The sequence below is a fragment of the Podarcis cretensis genome (assembly GCF_951804945.1).
Source record: "Podarcis cretensis genome assembly, chromosome: 8".
Lineage (NCBI taxonomy): Eukaryota > Metazoa > Chordata > Lepidosauria > Squamata > Lacertidae > Podarcis > Podarcis cretensis.
Genome location: NC_137177.1, coordinates 50,808,429 through 50,828,685, shown reverse-complemented (window position 1 = coordinate 50,828,685; position 20,257 = coordinate 50,808,429). Strand labels below are relative to the sequence as shown.

General features: G+C 48.0%; 1 protein-coding gene across 4 annotated transcripts in view; it reads left to right on the top strand.

Annotated features, from left to right (window-relative positions):
* Positions 1 to 19,007, top strand: part of TANGO6 (transport and golgi organization 6 homolog) — a 45,162-nt gene extending 26,155 nt beyond the window's left edge. For 2 of the 4 annotated variants that reach the window (XM_079988157.1, XM_079988155.1), the window contains 4 exons: positions 3,963 to 4,115; positions 11,345 to 11,496; positions 14,673 to 14,786; positions 18,490 to 19,007. In XM_079988157.1, coding sequence (XP_079844283.1) covers positions 3,963 to 4,115; positions 11,345 to 11,496; positions 14,673 to 14,786; positions 18,490 to 18,666 — 596 coding nt within the window. In that variant the 3' untranslated portion in view covers positions 18,667 to 19,007. Of the gene's footprint in view, positions 1 to 3,962; positions 4,116 to 11,344; positions 11,497 to 14,672; positions 14,787 to 18,489 lie in introns of those variants that run through there. The other 2 variants (XM_079988156.1, XM_079988158.1) reach the window with 2 other exon arrangements.
* Positions 19,008 to 20,257: the final 1,250 nt, after the last annotated feature.

Below are 20,257 nucleotides of genomic sequence, written 5' to 3'. Positions count from 1 at the left end.
CCCGCTGCCCTTTCCCCCAAAGAGCCATTGGCTGCCAACACACATGCACCCCATTCCAGAACATACATCTCCCTACCATTTCCAGCTAGACAAGCAGCTGAAAATAAGCAGGGCAGGAGAGACTTCAGTCTTGGCCAGGTAGCCTCTGCCACTGACTCACTGCTTGGCATCCCCAAAGATGCTCCAGGCCCCACAGTCTTCCCTCCCGCACCCCCCACATAAAAGTATTGCTGTCTCATTGCAGATTTACTAGCCCATTGCTTTACAAGCCGGAAATGAGTAACATGATTGTTCTCAAAAGAAAAGGCGGGGGGAAGCACAGAACCAGGATATTGGCAGGTTTCAGCCAGTCTGAGCCACAGGAGGAAATTGTAATTGTACCTTGGATGTGGTCCTTGAACCTGCTGTTGACAATGTGTGGTTCGCATGTATTCAGTATTGGATATTTTGCGATGGACCACAGTTAAAAAATAAACTTGGAAGCAGAATTTTGCTTTACGCTGCTTTGAGCCCCTAGAGCTTTAAAGTGTCCAGAGCACTGTTTACTGCACCCAGAGTGGGGGACAGAGTCCTCTGTGATTCTCAAGACTCCCTGGTGGATGGTATCACAGAGAAAGCACACACCCCCTCCCCGCCGCCGCACCTTACCTGCTGCAGAAGCAAGCAAGCAAGCCTAAACAACTGAGAAAGGGGGCAGGATCATTGCACTTCCAGCATAACCTTTTTTGGCACAAGAGCCACATTCACCCTTGGCCATGCTCTCTGAGGGCCAGAGGTGGGTATAGCCACCCTGCACACTGTCATGTACACACAGCCTTCCCTGCCCCATCTGTAGTGATTGGAGTGTTGAACTAAGCTGGGAGACCAGGGTTCAGATCCCCATGCAGCCATGAGACGCTTGCTGGGTAACCTTGCATCAGTCGGTCTCTCAGCCTAACCTACTTTACAGGGTTGTTGTGAGGATAACATGGGGAGGGGGAAAACCATGTATACCACCCCGAGATCCTTTGGTGCATTGTAAATGTTAAAAAAATACATAAATTAGGGTTGCCATATTTCAAAAAGTAAAAACCAGGACACCCTGAAAGTTGTTGAGCTCTAAAAAGGCCCCAAAATGCAATTGTTCAATTGACTTGCCTAGGATCCAGGACAAACCGCCACCTTACAGCCCTACATAAATGAAAATCTTTCTGGATCAGCAGAAGGGGGCTTATTGCCCCCTCTGTTAATGTTGTGGTGACCAAGGAGGGGGCAATTTGCATCTGTTCCTGAGCACAGAGTATTGCCTGTTCCAGCACTGTGTCTGCTTCACTTCCCCACACTTTTGACCCCACTGCCAAAGTTAGTGGGGTTTTGGCTGGGGACTGAAAAAATTGCTTGAAGCTTGAGGGTGGGCAGATCAGGCCTCAGAGCTGGAAGTTGGCCACCTGTACCCTAGAGCCATAGGCAGCTCCAGCTGAGCCAGTTTAGGGGCTACCTCAAATGGCCTCATTGGAGCCTTTTTCCTCTCCATGGTTCTGTTCATGGAGGAGGAGGAGGTTTCTCATCTTCTTCAAGCCAACTCTTTAAAGAGGAATTCTGCTCCCCTCTGCCCTAGAGCTCCCTGTTCCGTTTTTTTCATGTGGGTTTTCCCACACAGCTTTTTATTGTCAGTTTGGGCCTTGGGCTTGGGCAACTTGGCGGTTGGAGCCCTGTCCCCGGGGAGGCCTTGGGCAAGCTGTGGCGTGTGCCAGCCTCAGCTCTTAAGGTGGAAATAACCCCATGTGTGTTGTGAAGTGCTGCCTCCTATGCCAGCCTTTTCTGCAACAAGCTCCCGTCCATGGCCTTTCCTTTTGCACTTTCAGAGAGAAGCTTTAAGGGCTAAACTTTGGCTTGGTCCAAGAGGCCTGGACTAAGGGGAAACATAATTTTTCCTTTCCAAATTAGTCCAGGTAAATGTTAGGAACAGTTATTATATCATATATGATTCTTCAGGCTGTGAACTCTCATTTATTTATTTATTTATTTATTTATTTATTTATTTATTTATTTATTGCATTTATAACCCACATTTTCACCAAGGAGCTCTATGTGGTGTACATGGTTCTCCTCAGTTAATCCACACAACCACCCTATGAGGTAGGTTAGGCTGAGAGGCAGGCCACCTAGCATGGGGATAGGAAGCCTTGGCTCTCTGTCAAGCACAGCAACAGGTGCTTGAGTTCCCAAATGGAGCCTAGTCATCCCACTCTGCCACCAGCTGACAATGCCCTTAGCAGATGTAACAATCCCATAATACCTATTTTCCCAACAACCTGCTGCTTCTAATCCCCAGGGCATTTTCCTCCCTCCTCCTCCATTTTTTCTTCCTGTGCCCAGAGGCATGTCTGATCTGGAACTGGAGATCAAAGGGATGTGAAAGACAGCTGCATCCGCATCATCTCAAAGGGTTGAGGTCGTAACCTGGGCCTTCAAGGCCAAATCAAACAGCTATTGAACTAAAGGTGTTGGGCATGGCCCAGTAGGACCTGGGCTGTTTTCACAGCTCTGATGGTTCTGTGGTGGAACTTGCAGTTAAGTGAAGCATGCTTCCTCCCCACTGTTTACTCTGGCTTGACTGTAGAATGCTGCCATGACTTCTTGGAGCAAGGCTGTAGGACACACAACACTTCTAGGAGCACATTCAGAAGGGAGACCTTGATTCTAGTTCTCTTTAATGGGCCAGAGTTAGGCTTGATTCCCTGGTGCTGCCTTTGCCTCTTCCAGGGGCAGTGACTCACATGACATGAACCTTTGTAAGTAGCACCTTTCTGCTATTGTGATTTGTGGATGGCATCTGATGAAGCCGGTCTTTGCCAGCTCATCTCTGAGGACATCCAGAACTTTGCCACTTTGTTGCTGCACATGAATGCAGCTACCTCTTTGGGAATGTGGTCTTTTTGGCACAGCCACCATCAGGACAGAGTTGAAGCTGGTTAAGTTGGCACCTTTTGTTGCTGCCTATGACAACCTGGTGCCCTACATATATTTTAGATTACAACTCTCATCAGCTTCAGCCAGGGAAGGCACCAGGTTAGCAAAGGCGTGTGGTGCTTTGCCAAGCCAGGGGTTTCTAGTTTCCTGTAGGTCAATACTGCTTCAGAGGCAATTCTTTCCCACGTGTTGGGAATTCCCTTTTTGAGGCTTGTTCTGGTTTGTTTTGCCTTGCAAGAGAGCTGTATTAAACTGGCAAAGCTCCCACACTGCCAACAGGGCTGAAGAATTGAGGGTTTTTCCATTGTTTCTGGACTATAGCTCCCATCCCTGCTAATCATGCTGGCTGGGACTGATGGGAGATCAACAACATCTAGGGAATCTCCACTCCCAGGATAAGGCAATGTGGCAATAAGGCTTTTATAAACACCCTTTGGACAAGGGCAAAAAATAAAATCTGAATAATTATCCAGGTGGGCAATAAAAGATCACTTAAAACTATTCTACCTTTCTTAGGCATATTGCTCAATCCTTCCAAGTCCTCTGTGTGAATCTCATTGTCAACCTCTCCTCCTTTCTTTTGAGGCAGTTCTTTCTCTGCTATCCCCTCTGGATTTGGAATTGGAGAGCTGGGAAAGGGCTCAAAAAGCCATCATTTCAAAGTATCCCCACTAGCGTCTTGGACATCGGTCCACACAGTTGCCAATGCCTGCCTTCTATGTCACTCCCTGGTGCTTCTCTTTCTCCTGATCTTCCGGTGTCCCCCCCCCCCAAAAAAAATAAATTTTATTGGTTTTCCACAAATTTTTAAACACACCAACAAATAAACAAACAAACAAACAAACAAACAAAAATCCTAACCTTATTAAGATTAATCTTATTAACATTGTTAAGCGACTTCCTCATGTCCCCTTGGTTGAATTTCAGTGTATATCATTTTAACGCTTTTCCAAAACCTATATTCTCATAAAGTTAACTTAATCGCTTAACATCTTTCTCCTGATCTTCAGGTGTTGTGCTGCTGTCGGATGCATTCCCAGAGCAAGTCCTTCCCTACCTGCTGGCCCAATATGGGAGCGCTCATCCAGGCACACAGGAAGCACAGACGGTAGAGACCAGGATGAAAGTGGGGGAGGCCCTGATGCGCATCACACGGGCACTAGGTGAGTTTGCAGCTCCCACTGGGAATTTTGTGCCAGAGCTGCTCCAGCAGCATTTGGAGCACCAGAACATGTGGCTCTCTGAGGAGGCCTATGCTGGCTTTATAATCACGCTTGTCCAGGAAGTTGAGTAATGCTCATTTACTGATATAAAACCCACAACTGGTTGTACTAAGTGCAGAGTGCCAAACAGCATTGATGTTCCTTGGCAGCTTGGTACCCAGCCTTCACAATCTACAGATGCCTCTAGCTTTGCTGTTCAGTGTGTGGGCAGAACATTCCACCTGGACAGAGCCGTGCTAGAAGAGATCCCTGCTCCTTCTTCCATAGCAGCATCTTTGCCTTCAGGTGCCTAAGCACCAAACTGACAGCAGGGGAAGCTACTGTTGGGACCCACCCAGGTCAACCTCCCCTGGCTTTGGAGTCACGTCCTCTGGCACAGATTGGAGTAACACAGCATGCCCTGCCCTTACAAAGGAAAATTAGGCATGTCTAAGGGAATGAGTCACCTCCTTTTTCTAGGCCTCAAGTTGTATTAGAATCTGTGCATGCTATTTAACGGCACTATTAATTTTCTCCTTGCTTCATTTCCCCATAAATGGAAGTTCAGGAATTGCCCACCAGTTTCCTGCATGTTACAAGGCACCATTATAAAACTTGGCTGCATTGCCTGCTGTTTCCCTAAGACTGGAGCTCTGTGACTTGTCTGGGCATGACAGTGACTGAGTTCTCTGGAACTTAGGCCTTTCTTTAAAGGTTTTTGTTTGTTAAAGTGATTGCTTTTTGGTGGCATCCAAGCTCCTCTACACAACTGGGGTCTAGGGGGACAGGTGCCAGCTTAGCAGGGTGCACGAGCCAGTCTTGATGGTGCCACCACAGCCATCTCAAGTCTTTTGTCCACTGCTGTTGCCAGCGAACAGATTGCTCCCTGCACTCTGTGCTGCAAATCCTGCTTGGCCAATTTAGCCTTATTGTGCTTTATATATGTTGAGCCTAACTCATTAAATTACCATCTGGCCCAGATGTTTCTCCATCTGTGCATCCCACCTGTTTGTCTGAAGCAGAAAATGGCTAAAAGACTGGCTTTTAAATCTTTTAGTTTGATAAAAGAGAGGGGGGATTACAGGGTTTCCTCCTTGGTTTGGCTTCTGCGGCAGCTAAATAAATATTTTCTCAAACAGATGTTCAGTGTGTGAGGACCTCTTCTGATTTTCACGCTTTTTGCATTGAGGGAACTGGCCTATTTGACATCAGCTTGTCTGCTTGAGAAGCCCTGCATGATGTAAAGGATCCTGGGACATGTGCACACTCAGGCACCAGGGCCATGCTGTTGACCATTATGTACTGAACAGGTGACCTAGAACACTCCTGACACTTCCATCTGATCATGCATTGCAAGAAAGGGGTGGTTGTGGTGGTGAGGAAGCCTCTCTGCCATTAATACTGATCTTCTGATAAGCTTCCAAAGTACAACATGGCACCCCCAGATTGAAAACTCCTGTTTGTGGGCTAAGCTGCATCTACCTTGACTGCCCTTTCACTCAGACCAAATCGGAATATTGTGTGCTTCTTCTGAGTGACTGGTTGCCCACTCCAAGCATAAATCATATTCTAAGAGACTTTAGCATTTCTGGGCAAAGAATGGGGCCTCTGAAGAGACAAGGCTCCAGGCTGTGAAATTTGGCAATTAACCACCTGGTTATAGGCCTTGTTCCAACATAACTGTTGGCATTCAGCACAATGAATTGTGCCCAGCATTCCTTGGAGCAGACCCCTTGAAAGGAATGAGCATGGCTAAGTTAGGCCCATTAATCTTATCTAGTCCAAGGATAACTTAGTTGGATACAGCCCAATGGCTCTTTGAAGTAACACCTTGAAGTTCACACATGTGCAAAAGCAATGCCAGAGTTTTGTTTTCCTCAGCAGGTCTGTGATTTTATGAGCAGGTTCAACGATACCTGGCAAACAAGCAACCCTGTCACACAAGCATACGTAGCATTGGATTCTTGCAAAACTGCCTTCAAACAGAGCACAGCTGGTACCAGCTCAGATCTCCTGAATGAATCTACCCACCTGTTTGCCCCCTTCCTCTCTCTGGTTTTGCTGCCCTTCAGGGATGAGGAGGGGAGCTTCTCCATGGCAACACAACCACCTTCACTACTGGGCTTCTGGTTAGGTCCTCCAGAAACATATACTACCTCCAATTGAAGGTAGAGCATGTGGCCCTTTTGGTGCTATGTTGCCCTTTTGGCAGTGATTGGCGCACCCTCTACTCCCCGCTCCCCACTGCTGTGCCTGGTCTGTGCAGCTGCGTTTTCTTCTTGCAGGTAGAAAGAAGGTGCACTCAGACACCTCATCGGCTGGAAAATTCTCTTGGCTCACTGATGAGTTGCTGCTGGCAAAGGGCCCTTTCTTTAAAGATAATAGCATAATTGCTCCCCTGTGTGTCAGGGCTTTACCCTCCTCTCTTTTCTTTTCTTTCTTTTTCTTTTCAAGGTGCTGCTCGATCCTGCTTTCCCTGCCCCCAGCAAGAGTGCTTTTTGGGGGAAGGGGGGTGGTCCCTGTCCTTCCTAGTCAGCTAAACATCAGGAAGGCTTTTCAAGTCACAATTTTCTTATCTTTCTGCCCTATTCCCATTGCTTTTTATTGTTAATCTTCTAGAAGTTTTTTGGGTTTTTTTTTTAATGAATGGAAGCACTTTGGCCACTTAGGTGCTCAGTGATTGACTTAAAAGGATTTTGAGGCCCCAGGCCCATGATACAAATCTGCATGTGCTAATGCAAACTGAGGCTAAGTTTCAGAGGGGGAGTAATTTAAAGAAATAAAGGGGAGAAGGTACAGGAGATATCCAACCCAGGGGAAAAGACTTGGAGCTCAAGCCCCCTGGCCCCGACAACAGCCCTGGGCTTTGACACACAAACACACACACACCCCAACACCCCTGGGGACTGCAGCTATGAGGCTGTGTGTGTTGTGGCTTCTCCCACTGCTTGGTCATACATTATGGGTGTGGGGCTGTTGATCTGAATGAGGGTCTCTTGAGGCTGCTGAGGTGTCATACTTCACTCCCGGCCTGTGCCACTCCTACCCACCCTGGTTCTTGCACCGCTGTCAGCACAGCCCCCTATTTGGCATGCACCAACTAGTCTGTCTATTTATAGACCAAATTAAACCAAAGTGTTTTGTACGTCTTCACATTTTTCAACACTACAGCACTATTTAAGACTGTGCTCGCTATTCTTAAAAATCACTGGATTTCCTTCCCCACCCCCTGCTGCTAATCTTTTCTGGGATTTGCTTTGCTTTGGGGTTGTCTCTGCTCCAAACGGCTGCAGGGAGTGCTGGCTGTGGCAAAAACCCTTCTGCACCTCTGGATATTGGTATCTCTGGTGTGGAGGAAAACCTTTCCAAAGTAATGTTGGTTATTCTGCCTTTGTGGCAGTGTAATAGCGAGAGTTGCACCACTACAAAACTATGACTTACTGCTGGAAGCAAAAGGGGCCTAATTTTGACCCATCTGCTCCATCATGGCACAGATGCATCTGTTGCTGAGGAGAAGGACTCCAGTGATGCTCTGGGAAGAAGGAGGACCGGAGGATGGGAGGTGGGGTGCCTAGGCGAACCCTGCCCTGCAGGTCTTGACTGCAGCAAATGCCCTAAGCTCTGGGATGCCTTTTGCAAAGGGACAACTCCTTGCGCAAGCAGACCGCCTGCATCCCAGGAGGGAGCGGCTGGTTTGCAACAGTTCTGCTGCTTTCATGTCAGCCCTCATTAGAAAGCAGATTTTCTTCAGGCAGCAGAAAGCTGAAGACAAGTTGAGATCTGTCAGCTGGCTGGAACGGTTAAGGAAGGAAAGGGAATCTGTGCAACCTGACCCCTGTTGTGTGTAACTTCAGGAGTTGGAGGGGGGAAGCAGCTAGAACTGTGGCTTATATGTGCCTGTGTAGTCTCATTTTTCTTCTCTTGGGGTGGGGAGGAAAGAGGTGCTTCTCCTCTCCCCCTTCCAGGCATTGCTGAAGGATTTGCATTATCAATTGAGTTTAAACACATTAAACCTTCCCCCAGGATGTCAGCTGAGACACTTCCTCTTCTTATTCAGGGATCATTCACTGCATGGGGGAGGGGGCTGGGAGGGAACCTGCTTTGTTCATTCAGCTCCTGACCCAGGCAAAGTGCTGCTTTTGTAGGCAAGAGTCATAATAATTAGACCTCCTCCTCCTCCTCCTCAGCTGTCTAGGGGTGCCTGGGAGGGAGATGCTTCTGACACCCTGGGTGGGTTGGTGCACTGCAGGCCTTGCATCCCACCAAGGGGGGGTTAACAGTTACGAGGGATGCAAGCTAATTTCCTTCAGCAGAGTAGACAGCTCCCCATCTCACCCCAAGTACTACCACTATAGACTTTACAGCTTGAAAATGTGTGTGCAGAGGCAGCTGGTACCTGAGACCAAAGCTGGGCTTGTGCTGGTCACAGAGCCAAAATTGATTTTTGTGGAATAAAGATATTTACAAGATTCTGCTTACTGTGCACAAGTTGTTCAAGATACAGAATTTGAGGTTGGTTCTTAGCTTAAGAGTTGAGAAAACAGAGCAAAGGTTGTAACTGTGCAGCAGCAGAGGTACCCTCAGCTGGCATCCCTCCCCCACTCCTCCTCCATGGCTGAAGCCCCTTCAGGGCAGATGCATATGTGTATGCCTTTTGTCCCATTGACATGCAGGTGAGACAAAGACCGGGGGGGGGGGGGGGGGATTTGTATGCTTTGGAATTCAGGGGGAACCAGAGAGGCTGCTAATGAAAATTAAGGGATTACCCTTTCATCCTGTGCCTGCCTGACAGTGTGGCAGGAAGCGCCAGGGTGTATCCAGTGCAGAAGTGGCCTGTCATGTAACTCTTGTTCTTGTCTGAGTGCTTGAATAAACCCACATTCAGTCCTGCCTCATTGTGCTCCCCCCACCCACCCATTATTTCTGCAGCAGCAAGTTTGCACACCCCACTGGTTCTACTTAGTCACAGCGGCAGCAGGTGGGGGAGCAGTTGCCACAGAGCAAAAGTCTTCTGGCTCTTCCTTTTAGATTTGTTGCCCTTTGCTGTTCTGTGTCATGGGTTAAGGAGCGCCATCGGATTGCTCACTCTAGTTTTCACACGCTTTGCTGTTTCTAATGCACTTGGTCTGCTGTGGCCTCTGAATGGGCAAACAGAAATCCAGGTTGTGTATATTTGCTTCCTCTCCATTCTCTGATGAATAATTTTGTGAAACTTGAAAGAAAGCTGGCGTACTCTTAGACTGGCATTAAATTGGTGTCGTTAGTAAAAGGCATGATGTTACCTTCTGCCTGACCCCCTTGGGACTGACATGACAGCCACATTCTATTCTGTTGCATGCGAATCATAGAATCTAGAATCATAGAATTGTAGAATTGGAAGGGATCCACCCCAAGGGTCAACTAGTTCAACCACCTGCAATGCAGGAATCACAGCTGCCTGACGTGTTTTAAAACCTCCAGTGAAGGAAAGTCCACCTCCTTCTGAGGTAATTCATTCTACTGTTGAATAGCTCTTGCTGTCCTTTCTTGTAATTTGAATCCATTGGTTCAGGTCCCATCCTCTGGAGCAGCAGAAAACAAGTTTGCTCCATCCTCCATGTGACACCCCTTCAGATATTTAAAAATGGCTTCTCTTTTCTAGGCTAAACATACCCAGCTCCCTCAAGTGTTCCTCATAAGACTTGGTTTCCAGTACTTTTATCATTTTGGTTGTTCTCCTTTGCACACATTCAAACTTGCCAATATCCTTCTAAAACTGTGATACCTTTTTCACATTGTTGACTTACATTAAGCCTGTGGTCTACCAAGACCCCTAGATCCATTTTACATGGGTTGGTTCTTCATGGTTCTGAGTTTGGGCATCTTAACAGCAACCATTTTGAGGCACAGGAATACGGCTACTTCCACACCCACAGCCCTACTCACTACTCACTACAAAATCCCAGGGACTTTTGCAGCATTGTGGTCCAGAACTGACTGCAAAGATTAAGAGGGCTGGACCGGAGCCTTTCAGCCCCTGTGACCAGAGTCATTTTGGAAGTGTCCTTCCTCCCATTTTATAGATGGGGAAGTAAGGGCAAGCAGTAGTGAGAGCAGAATTGAAAACATCCTTCCGGGTCAAAGTTCACATCACTCCTCCTGAAAAGAATGAGCTTTTTGCACCAGCAGCTGTTCATGTATCTGCTAGGAGTGCTGCTTGTTGGGTCAGGGTGAGCAGCGCTGCAAAGTCCCAGACACTCTTACTCTTTCTCTCTCTCTCTCTCAGTAAGAGAAAAATCTGCTCCCAAGTCAGCAAGAATTGACTTCAGGATTCCTCTTCTGGGCAGAGAAGAGGAATTTGGGGCAGTAAGAAGCATCACCTTTCCTAACAGGTGGCTGCCTGACCAGCCATCCTGGGAACCTGCTCAAAAGGTGCAACAAAAATCACTAGGTCATTAGCTAGGACTGGCTGGGGATCCTCCTGCACAGAAGCCACAAGAGGCTGGGCTGCCCACAGATCAGAGGTCAGAGGTGAGTCCAGGAAAACTGGCGTCACATTGTAGATGCCCATGGGCACACATGCTGACAGCTGCTGCTCTGAGCCACAGGCCAGTGGATGGTTGCATAAGAAGGGGGGGTTGTTCAGATGGGCCAGGCGCCTGGTCAGCTGTGAACACTCACCAAAGCGTGTGATCTTGACTGGTCGATAGCAGAGCACCGCTGACCAAGGTGACTTCTAGATTGGAGCTGCAGCTCATTGCCATGTGATAGATAAGTTTTCAATTTAAACCACCACAGCTTTATTGTCCAGGCTGTGTGACGCTGCCACCTCCAGCAGAGCTATCCTCTGCCAACCACCTGCACTGTCTGGTGGTTTACACGTGAGTCGGAAAATCATTGCTGATGGAAGGGAGGTGGCAACACACCAAAAGCCTGGGATCTCCATTTGTCCTTGGCTCCTTATCTTTGCCCATCTCGTTGTGTCCTCCATGGAGCAGGCTGCTTTTCCCCAAGAGATATCAACAGTGCTGGCCCCCACCCAGCCAAAGCTCTTGCTTAACAAGACTTTTATGTATTTTTCATGGGTGATAAGTTTAATACATTCTCTATCTCTTTGTGTACTTCTTCTCCATAGTACAGAGCTCTGTTCTGCAAAAGGTGAGTGACTTAAATAATCGGAACCTTTCTCTCCCCCGCCCCCACTCTTACAGGAGACATGGCCTTCTCATACCGAGACAACCTGATCCATGCCTTTCTGCGAGGAGCAAGAGATCTGGATGGCACTCTTAGGGCAAGCAGCCTGTCCAATTTGGGAGAGCTGTGCCAGATACTTCATTTTCAGCTGGGCTCTGTGGTCCATGAGGTATTGGCCACATCACCTCCTCTCTAAAGCTTTTGTTGCTACTGGAACATGGCAGGCTACTGGGGTGGCATGCTTGGAAGGGGAGGCTTATATAACTTCCTCCCAAATGGAAACCTGTGGCCTGATTAGTGCTGGTATATACCCCCCATGCTATGAATTCCTTTTGCCTCTTTGGCTTCTGAGAGCCCCTTCGACATACTCCCTCTGCCTAGTGCACTCCAGGTAGATGTTTTAGACTCCCATTAGCCCCAGGCATGTGATACTGGGACAGATGAGTGTTGCAGTTCAAAGCATCTGGAGGGCACTGTGTTGGGGAAGGCCACTGTAGGGCATTCTCACATTCTTTTTTTCAGACAGCGTAACGCTTTCCAGTGCCTTTCACCTTCTGCCCACTAAAACACTCTCCACTGTCCTGTGCTGTTTGATAATTGGGTATCTTCCATTAAACATGGGCAATTTGACTGGTGTCTTTCAAGGTTAAGTCCATCAGCCACAACTGGGTGCTCCAGGGACAGAACACCCACAACCATGCATTTCTGTGTCAAGCTGCGGAACACCTGCCTCATACCGAGTCAGGCTATTGGCCCATCTAGCTCAACATTGTCTGTTCTGACTGGCATCACCTCTGCAGGGTTTTAGACAGGAGACGTCCCCAGCCCTACTAAGAGACGCCAGGAACTGAACCAGGGACCTTCTGCCTGCAAAGCCAATGCTCTATCAATGAGTCACAACCCTACCTCAGTCTCCCCAACCTCTCCTGGGTTTTTGTATCTGTATTTTCTCCTCCTCCGTAGCTCAGTGGTAGAGCATCTGCTTTGCATGCAGAAGGGCTCCAAATTCAACCCCTGGGGTCTCTAGCCAGGGCTGGGAATATCCCTGTCTGAAACCTAGAGAGCCTCTGCTATTCACTGCAGATAGGACTGAGCCAGATGGACCCAATGATCTGACTTGGTAAAAGGCAGCTTCCTTTGCAGAGATGAGAGCCACAGGCCAAGCACAATGCTAAGTATCTAGTACAGGGGTCAGCAACCTTCTTCCGCCATGGGCCAGTCCACCGTCCCTCAGACCATGTGGTGGGCTGGACTATATTTGGGTGATGGGGGGGTGAACGAATTCCTATGCCCCACAAATAATCCAGAAATGCATTTTAAATAAAAAGACACATTCTTCTCATGTAAAAACACGCTGATTCCCGGACTGTCCACAGGCCGGATTGAGAAGGCGATTGGGCCGCATCTGGCCCACGGACCTTAGGTTGCCTACCCCTGACTTAGTAAGTAAGTCTTACTGGAAGCTAGGGTGTGCCTTTTGCTGCCTGGAAGGTTGCTGAATGGACTCTTAACAGCCAAGAAGTCTGTGTTTTCCATTTGCCCTCTGCCACTTCTCCAACAACTAGCTGGAGCAGGGCTGTGAATGCTCTTGCGTCCAATGATGCACTTCGGTGCTATGGAGATGGGTGCCATGGAAATACGTGCCCACCAGGCAGGTACATCTTGGTATTCATAGGCAGGAGGGATCAGTTCTCTGGATTCTGCACAGTAATGCTTTTGGGGGCTACCTCCAAGGATAATAAGTTCAGAGACATGTTGTGTGCCATTTCAGGGTCACCTGACCCTGACCCTCCTGCTGGGTTGAGAAACCTGATGGAAGCTCTGTCCAGCATTAACTAATCTGCAGAGGCACACACTACATATTGCAGCCTTTTGTTTGGTGTTTAGTTAAAACAGAATGACATCCTAATTGCTACCACAGGTGAGAAACTGCAAGCCACCCATACGTATATGTGAAAAGGGCTATGGGGTGGAAAAGAAGTCCATAATTGGACCACTGTGTTCACACTATACCTTTGAAGCACATTCAAATCACCTTCTTTCCCTCAAAGAATTCTGGGCACTATTATTGACCCCTCACAGTATTACAAATCCCAGCAACCCTTAACAAACCAGTCCCCAAGTTTATTTGAGGTGTGTGGGTCTGTGTGCTTTTAATGTGCCTTAAAAACATGGTGCGTACACAACCTTTGTCCTCAATAGCTATGAGTAAAATAGGCTGGTTTTTTTATTCATTAAAAAAGCACATTACGGGGTATCTAGGTAAAATGATCATAAGCTTCATTCCCACAAAGGTTTGAAAGAATCCTGCTGGGCGCATTGCAAGCAGCCTTATGTAGCAGGTCAGACCCTTTGCCTGTCTAGCTCAGCAGTGTCTGCTCTGTGCAGCAGCAGGCTCTCCAGGGTATTGAGCAAAAAGAGAAAGCTTGCTCATCACCTGCTACATATGTGAGATTATTTTAATTGGAGAGGTGTCACCTGGCAGGATTGAACAAGGCGCCTTTTGCATGCAAAGCAGCTGCTTCCCCTCCTCCTTCCTGCAGTGCTGAAGCTGGAATAGCAGGAGGTGTGAATGCCCTCTTGGTGTCAGGAGCTGTGCATGACAGCTCTGCTGCTGCCTATTGCTATAGCTCCCGTGCATCTACAGCAGCACACTGGGAGGAGGTGGGTGGCTTGGTGCAGATTTCAAGCCGCACTTTTCCATGTGTGAAGAGGGAGAGAGAGAAGGATGCTTCTGGCTCTGCAGCGGGCCAGGTGCCAGCTGATTCAGCAGGAGCTGCTGCAGAGGGGGAGGGGAAAATGCTGCCCTTGAGCTGAAGGAAGGAGGCTACAGTGGGGAACTCTGTGCAGGGCAGAGGCTTCTCTGCCAGTTTCAGAACCAGCAGCAGGGACCTCCTTGGAGGCCAGGAAACAGGAGTTCTGCCCACTCACCACAAGCTGGGTGGCAGCTTCCATGCCACGAATGTGAATAAGCTCCAAGGCAGGAGTAGCTGCCTTTGCTCAGGAGTTTGCAATACTGACCCTTCCCACCAAGATGGGGAAGAAAACTTCTTCCTCTCTCACTTAAGTTTCCTTAGCGCAGCATTTCACAATGGGTTTTAGAGCAAAGGCTGTCGCTCAATGGCAGAGCATCTGCTTTGCATCCAGAAGGTCCCAGGTTCAGTCTTTAGGTAGGGCTGGAAAGATCAACCTCCTATTCTCTTGACTGTTCTGGTGTGGTGGGCTTTGATTTTGCGCTCAGGTTTGCTGTGCAGGCACTCCTGAGTCCCCAGCCCACAGACCATCACAGGTGGGCAAAGTAGTCTGCCTGTCCTAATAGGGCCTATGACTTTATCTGTCTGACAGGTGACCTCATGTCTGACAGCAATAGCGAAGACCGATGGTCAGGTTGAAGTGCGGAGAGCAGCCGTCCATGTGGTGGTGCTTCTGCTGCGCGGCCTCAGCACGAGAGCGGTGGAGGTGAGCTGCTTCCCTTCTTGATTCTGCCCAAAAGAGAGATGCCCTGTAGCCCAGGCTCCTCTGCTTTTATGGTTGAGACTGGAGGTAAAAGTTTTTCCCCACTCCCCCTAGGGCCAGAGCTGTGGTTTGCCCTGCAAGTGCCCTGTGTGAAGAGAAGTGGAACAGGGGCAACACCAAAGAAAATGGACAAAAAGTAAAAGGAGAGGCGCACCTTGAGCTGGTGCCCAGAAGCCGCCATTTATGTTGTGAAAATTGCCTATCATGTCTCAACTGTAGGTCTTCTCCCCTCTATAGCCTAGCAACAGAACCTCTTTCAGTCCTGAAAGTGAAAGCCTATACTCAAGAGCAAACAGTCTTTTACTCAAAATAAGACCCATTAAGGTCTGAACACATTAAGCCACCTTCACAAAATAAACGACTAGCTTTCGGGCAGCAGACTGAAGGCTGCCTCTTCCCTTTTCCTGTGTGGGCAGCATCCTTGCAGCAAGGCTCAGACTGCCACAGCTGGTTCTATCCCAGAAGTTGGCTCTGAGCAGTGGGAATTTCATTTGCAGCTACCATTGACTCACTGGAAAAAAGATTACAAGAATCATGTTCATCTGATTGTTGCTGCAGGCAGTCAATGAAAGGTGTGGCCTTCTAGAACTGCCCTGGTGCCCTTCCAAGGTGAATTGCCTCCCAAGTTGAGGCAAAGGGCAGTAGAAGCACCATCCAGACCCAGGAAATTCTGTTCCTGCTAGGATTTCTCTCCAGCCATATTCTCAGCTTGTTGCTGCTGTTGCACTCTTGTCCTTGATTATTACAGAGGGTGGAAGTGACCTTGAATGAACGACACAATGGGAGGTGGAAATACTTCCTAAAGTTTTGAAAGCATAGGAAGCATTATCCCCCTTGTAGTTTTTAAAGGGAAAAGACATTTGGAAATATTTGGATTAATTTTTTTTAGTATTTACTAGACTGCCAGTACCAAACCCAATTTATATCACTGGAGCTCAAAGATACAATATACATGCAGTTTCCCTGACATTGTCAAACAGGGATAAAACAATTGCAGAGTAGCAGCAGAGAAATGAAAATCTTCAGGTCTTCACTGAGCAGGAGTATTTTGGGGGAGGGTTTTTGGATTTTAATCCCTTTCCCCATTATTCTATAACATAAATTGTTCATTTTTTATTTCCAAGTTTCTCTCTGCCCCCAACCCAATAATGGTGTCACAGGCCACTTCCTTTTAAGAATAGGAGATGAATGTTACTCCATTAGAGCCTTTGCATGGTTAATAATAAAATTCAAAAACAATCAAAACAATCAGCAATCTTCCCAAAGGAGATAAGCAAGTTGCCAAACTGCTGAGGGTTTTGGGATGTATTCCTTGTATTGAGGCTGTGTATAGTGAATGAGGCCTGCTGGGACTTGCGGCTTCTACAGGCTGCCCACCTGAGTTTCAAAGCGCAGCAGCATCAGGTGGAGCTGCCTTGGCATGGTTGGCCAGGTGCAGGCCAGGAGCCCTGGGCAAGCTGCCACCAGTGGATCTCTTTTGGCAGGACACTGGGGAGTGCCCCATCCAGGAAGCCCAGGAACTGTGTCTTCTTCCTTCTGCTCCTTTCTACCTTCACTCTTAGCCAAGCCCTGTGGGGATGGGCTAGCCATGCTGGGCTCTGAGAGAAGCTGCTTGACTCTCTGCCTCTCCTGCACAGCAGTGCTGTTTCTTTGGCAAGGCTGCTTCTCTTTCTACCTTTGGACAGGCAGAAGCCTCAGTGCCAGGCACCTGAAATGAAAAGGGCATTTATGCACAAGTCACTCTCCAACTGCCTTTCGGGGGGCGGGGGGGAATCCAGCCCTCTGCGAATGAACACACCTTTGCAGGCCAGGCCCACAATTTGGTTGCTCCTGTGGCTCTCTCATCAAATTCCCCTGCACAAGCTCATGTTGAAATTGGGAACCTTTCAGGCTGAGCAAAACTCTTTGCCTTATGACCCCATTGCATCCTCGTGCCAGTGGATGCTTTTCCTGTTGGGCTCTGCACCTCAGGAGAAAATGAGGACGGGAGCCCTCATTCCAAATTTGAACTGAACCAGCGCAAGAGTTGCCTTCTCACCTCCAGCACAATCATGGCTGCAATTTTGCAAGTTTTGACCCAGTGCAGGTTCCCATCTGCAGCTTTCTGGCTTTTACTGACTTTCATTTTCTTTTTTGCTGTTTTGCTTTCCCAACATTGAAAGTTCTGGGAAATCACCATTATCTTTTCTCAATGTGTCATGCAGCAAGGCAACTCTGTTTAGATCATTGCAAGCTCCATTACCTGCCACCAGGTAGCTCTGTACAGTAGTTCAAGGGTCAGCAGTGTGTTTTCACTACACAAATTAATCTCAGGTGCTCAGGTCTGTAATGAAGCCTGGGCAAAGCAGAAGGGTGTGTAGAGCACCTTAGATTCAGAATCCAAAAGATGATAGATGGGTGTATACTAATTTCTCGCTCTTACTTGTTATAAACATTTTATCACACCTTGACTAGAATGTGACAGGTCTACAAGGGGCCAGCTAACATTGCTCTGGGGACCAGATCAGGCTTACGGAATTTTCTAGCACAGATCTAGACAAAAGTATTTTCTGACAGGCAGCTGCAAAGGGAGCCCTTTAACCGCAGTTGGTTGGACAGCTGAATGGCTTCTGGGGCATGAAAGGTTCTTTTGGACATTGCACATAACTCTGCCTCTCCAATGGGTGTTTCTTTTCCTGGTGTGGAATAAGCATTCTGACATCTCACTATCATGACCTCAGTTGTTCCTAGGAATAAGAGGGAATCTCCCAGACTGGTGCAATGCTTTCCTGCTGGAGGTGTTTTCCTATGGTGTTGCAGAAAAGGAAGTGGTGTCACACCTTCAACTGGGGCAAAGGCTATCGATCCTATATTGGGGAAGTGCCTTAGCTCAGTGGTAGATCATCAGCTTTGCATGCAGAAGGTCCCAGGTTCAATCCTGGGCATTTCTGCATAGGGCTGGAAGGAAACCCGGTCTGAAACTTGGGAGAGCTGCTACCAGTCAGCGTTGACAATACTGAGCTAGATGGACCAATGGTCTGACTCCACATAAGGTCGCTTCCCATGTTCCCATAGCCAGGCTTTGATCTGCTGTGGTGGATATGTGGGCACAAAAAGCCACAGGGCTTTGCCTTATTTCTGAAGTGAGCATTCATCAGGCAGTCTCCAGCAAGCCCTATCTATAAAAGTTTCTGTTTTCAGAATCTGCTGCTGCCTGTTTGTTGCAAGATGCAAGACAGGCCTCTGTTGCTTTGCAAAGATCACCTGCTGCAGGACCTCAGTGGCCAGAACTCCCTCGGTGCAGTGGGAGGTGGAGGAGGCAGAAAATGTGTTGAGCATTAATGAGAAGCTTGTCTGGGTGGGATTACCTGGCTGTCCCACATGCAGACCGTGATTAGAGAAATTTGGAAAGGTATTCTCCCCCTCCCCCTGAACCTCATCCTGACAATCTTCTGGCTATCAGATCCTTCAGAAAAAGGTGGGAAACTATTGAGAAAGCATTTCAAGACAAAGCAGAGGCCAGTCTGGCCTTTGTTTGGTGCTCAGAAAGAACACTCTCCCATACTCTGCCTATGCATTATAGGCACTAGGGATCCAAATAGTTCACTCCCACACACTCAACCCTGATTCAACTTTCTCTTTCCTCTTCCCCTGCCCCCCCCCCCAGGTTCTCCAGGATGTGCTGCTGGAACTCTACCACCTGCTGAAGTTTGTGGTGCGCTGCGAACAAGATGAGGTCACTGTACTTCACGCACAGCTGGCCTTGGAGGAGCTGGATGGCATCATGAGGGAGCTCCTGTTTCCCCGTCAAACTCTTGAGAAAAAGATTGAGGTCCTTCCTTAGGGAAGCACAAGTGCCAGTGGATCAGAGGACTCCTGCTACTGTGCAGCACAACCTCAGAACTGTACCAGGGTCTCTCAGGGAAGTGGGGTTTGGGAGCCGAGCAGCTGGGCTCTTGAACCCCTGTGGCCTCAGAAGTGCTAGTTTGCAATGAGCGAGTGGCTGGTCCTTGAGCTGTGGCTCCTGAGAGCAGACTGGACCATTGCCTGCCTAGAACATTGCTCCCACGGGCAGATTTTGCAGAAATTTGACACTTATTCAAGGGTGTCCCTTAGGAGGGAAGGACTGTCTTGGGGCTGCTGCTGGGATCAGTCAATGCAATAAATTTAATAGGGGAAAACTTTCTTGTGTGGTACGTGTGCATGCCTTCATAGACCAGGGTTCACATACCCCACCTGGCTGGTAGCAGATGGTGTCCAGTGGAGAGGGAGTCAAATTTAGAGCAGGTATAAGAGGAGTGGCTATGATCATGAATTGCAGAGTCCCTGACTGTAATCCCTGGTTGGCTGTGAAGTCACCAGCTGGCCCTGCGTGAACTCCTGCCTTGTATCCTCTTCCTTGCTTTTTATGGGATGTTTCTTATTTGCATGAAATGAAGCTGAAGTGTGGTCCCGTCCTTCACAGTCCCTTGACTGGGGCATTCCATTCTGCCTTTTGCTTTTTGTTTTGGACTGTAAATGCAGCAGAGGAAAATTTGTCTAGATTTCTTTTTTAAAAAATCCTGCATGACTCAGTTATAGGAAGTCAGCTCAACAAGTTTACACCTAATTGTACTTTGGAAATTCTGTAAAAATTGTACAGTATTTTAAATAACAGGGGGAGGGGAACAAGTTCACACCTCAGAATGGCATGGTGGAGCTTGAACAGTCCTCATCCATCCCTTCTGTGGTGGCTAGAAAGGGGCAATCAAGGCCACTGCCACGTTGGCTGTCTGATTAGTCCTCCCCAAAATCTTCACCTAGTGCAGCCTCATAGCTTAGCTCTAACAACAAAAAGAGTCAAGGCAAAATCCAATATGTCCACCTTTTCTGTACACAATACAATAAAAGGAAGGTACAGAAGGGGAGCTGCTAGGCCAGGCCTTCCACCACTCCAACCCTTTTCTTGAGAACTAGAGTAAAAAAGGTGCCACAGAGCATTAAAGGGAAACACTTCTTCTAGTCATCTTATGCAACAACTTTGACTGCTGCAATTGCATTCTTGACAACCTGGAAACGCTCACACCTACTTCATACAAATTACTTTCATTGAAATACCCTGTTGTGTGTTGGAAACTTTGCTGATGCATTGAAATGCTTCTTCACTCTTGACTAATCCTAACACTCATCTGGAGTAGTAGCAGCTGCATGAATAGTGTATAATCTGTGGGCATGGAGCCTTTCACCAGGGATTGCTAACCTGTCCGTCCCCATCCCCCCGATGTTCCTGAAGTCACATTGTCCCCAGCCAGCATGGCCAGCGATGATGGATGTTATAGTCCCAACAACATCTGGAATGCCAAATACTTCATATCTTCAGCTCACACAGACACATAGGCAAAAAGCTTGCAGTCTGGGGCATGCAATGGAGAAAAGAGGAAGGAATGAAATAACAC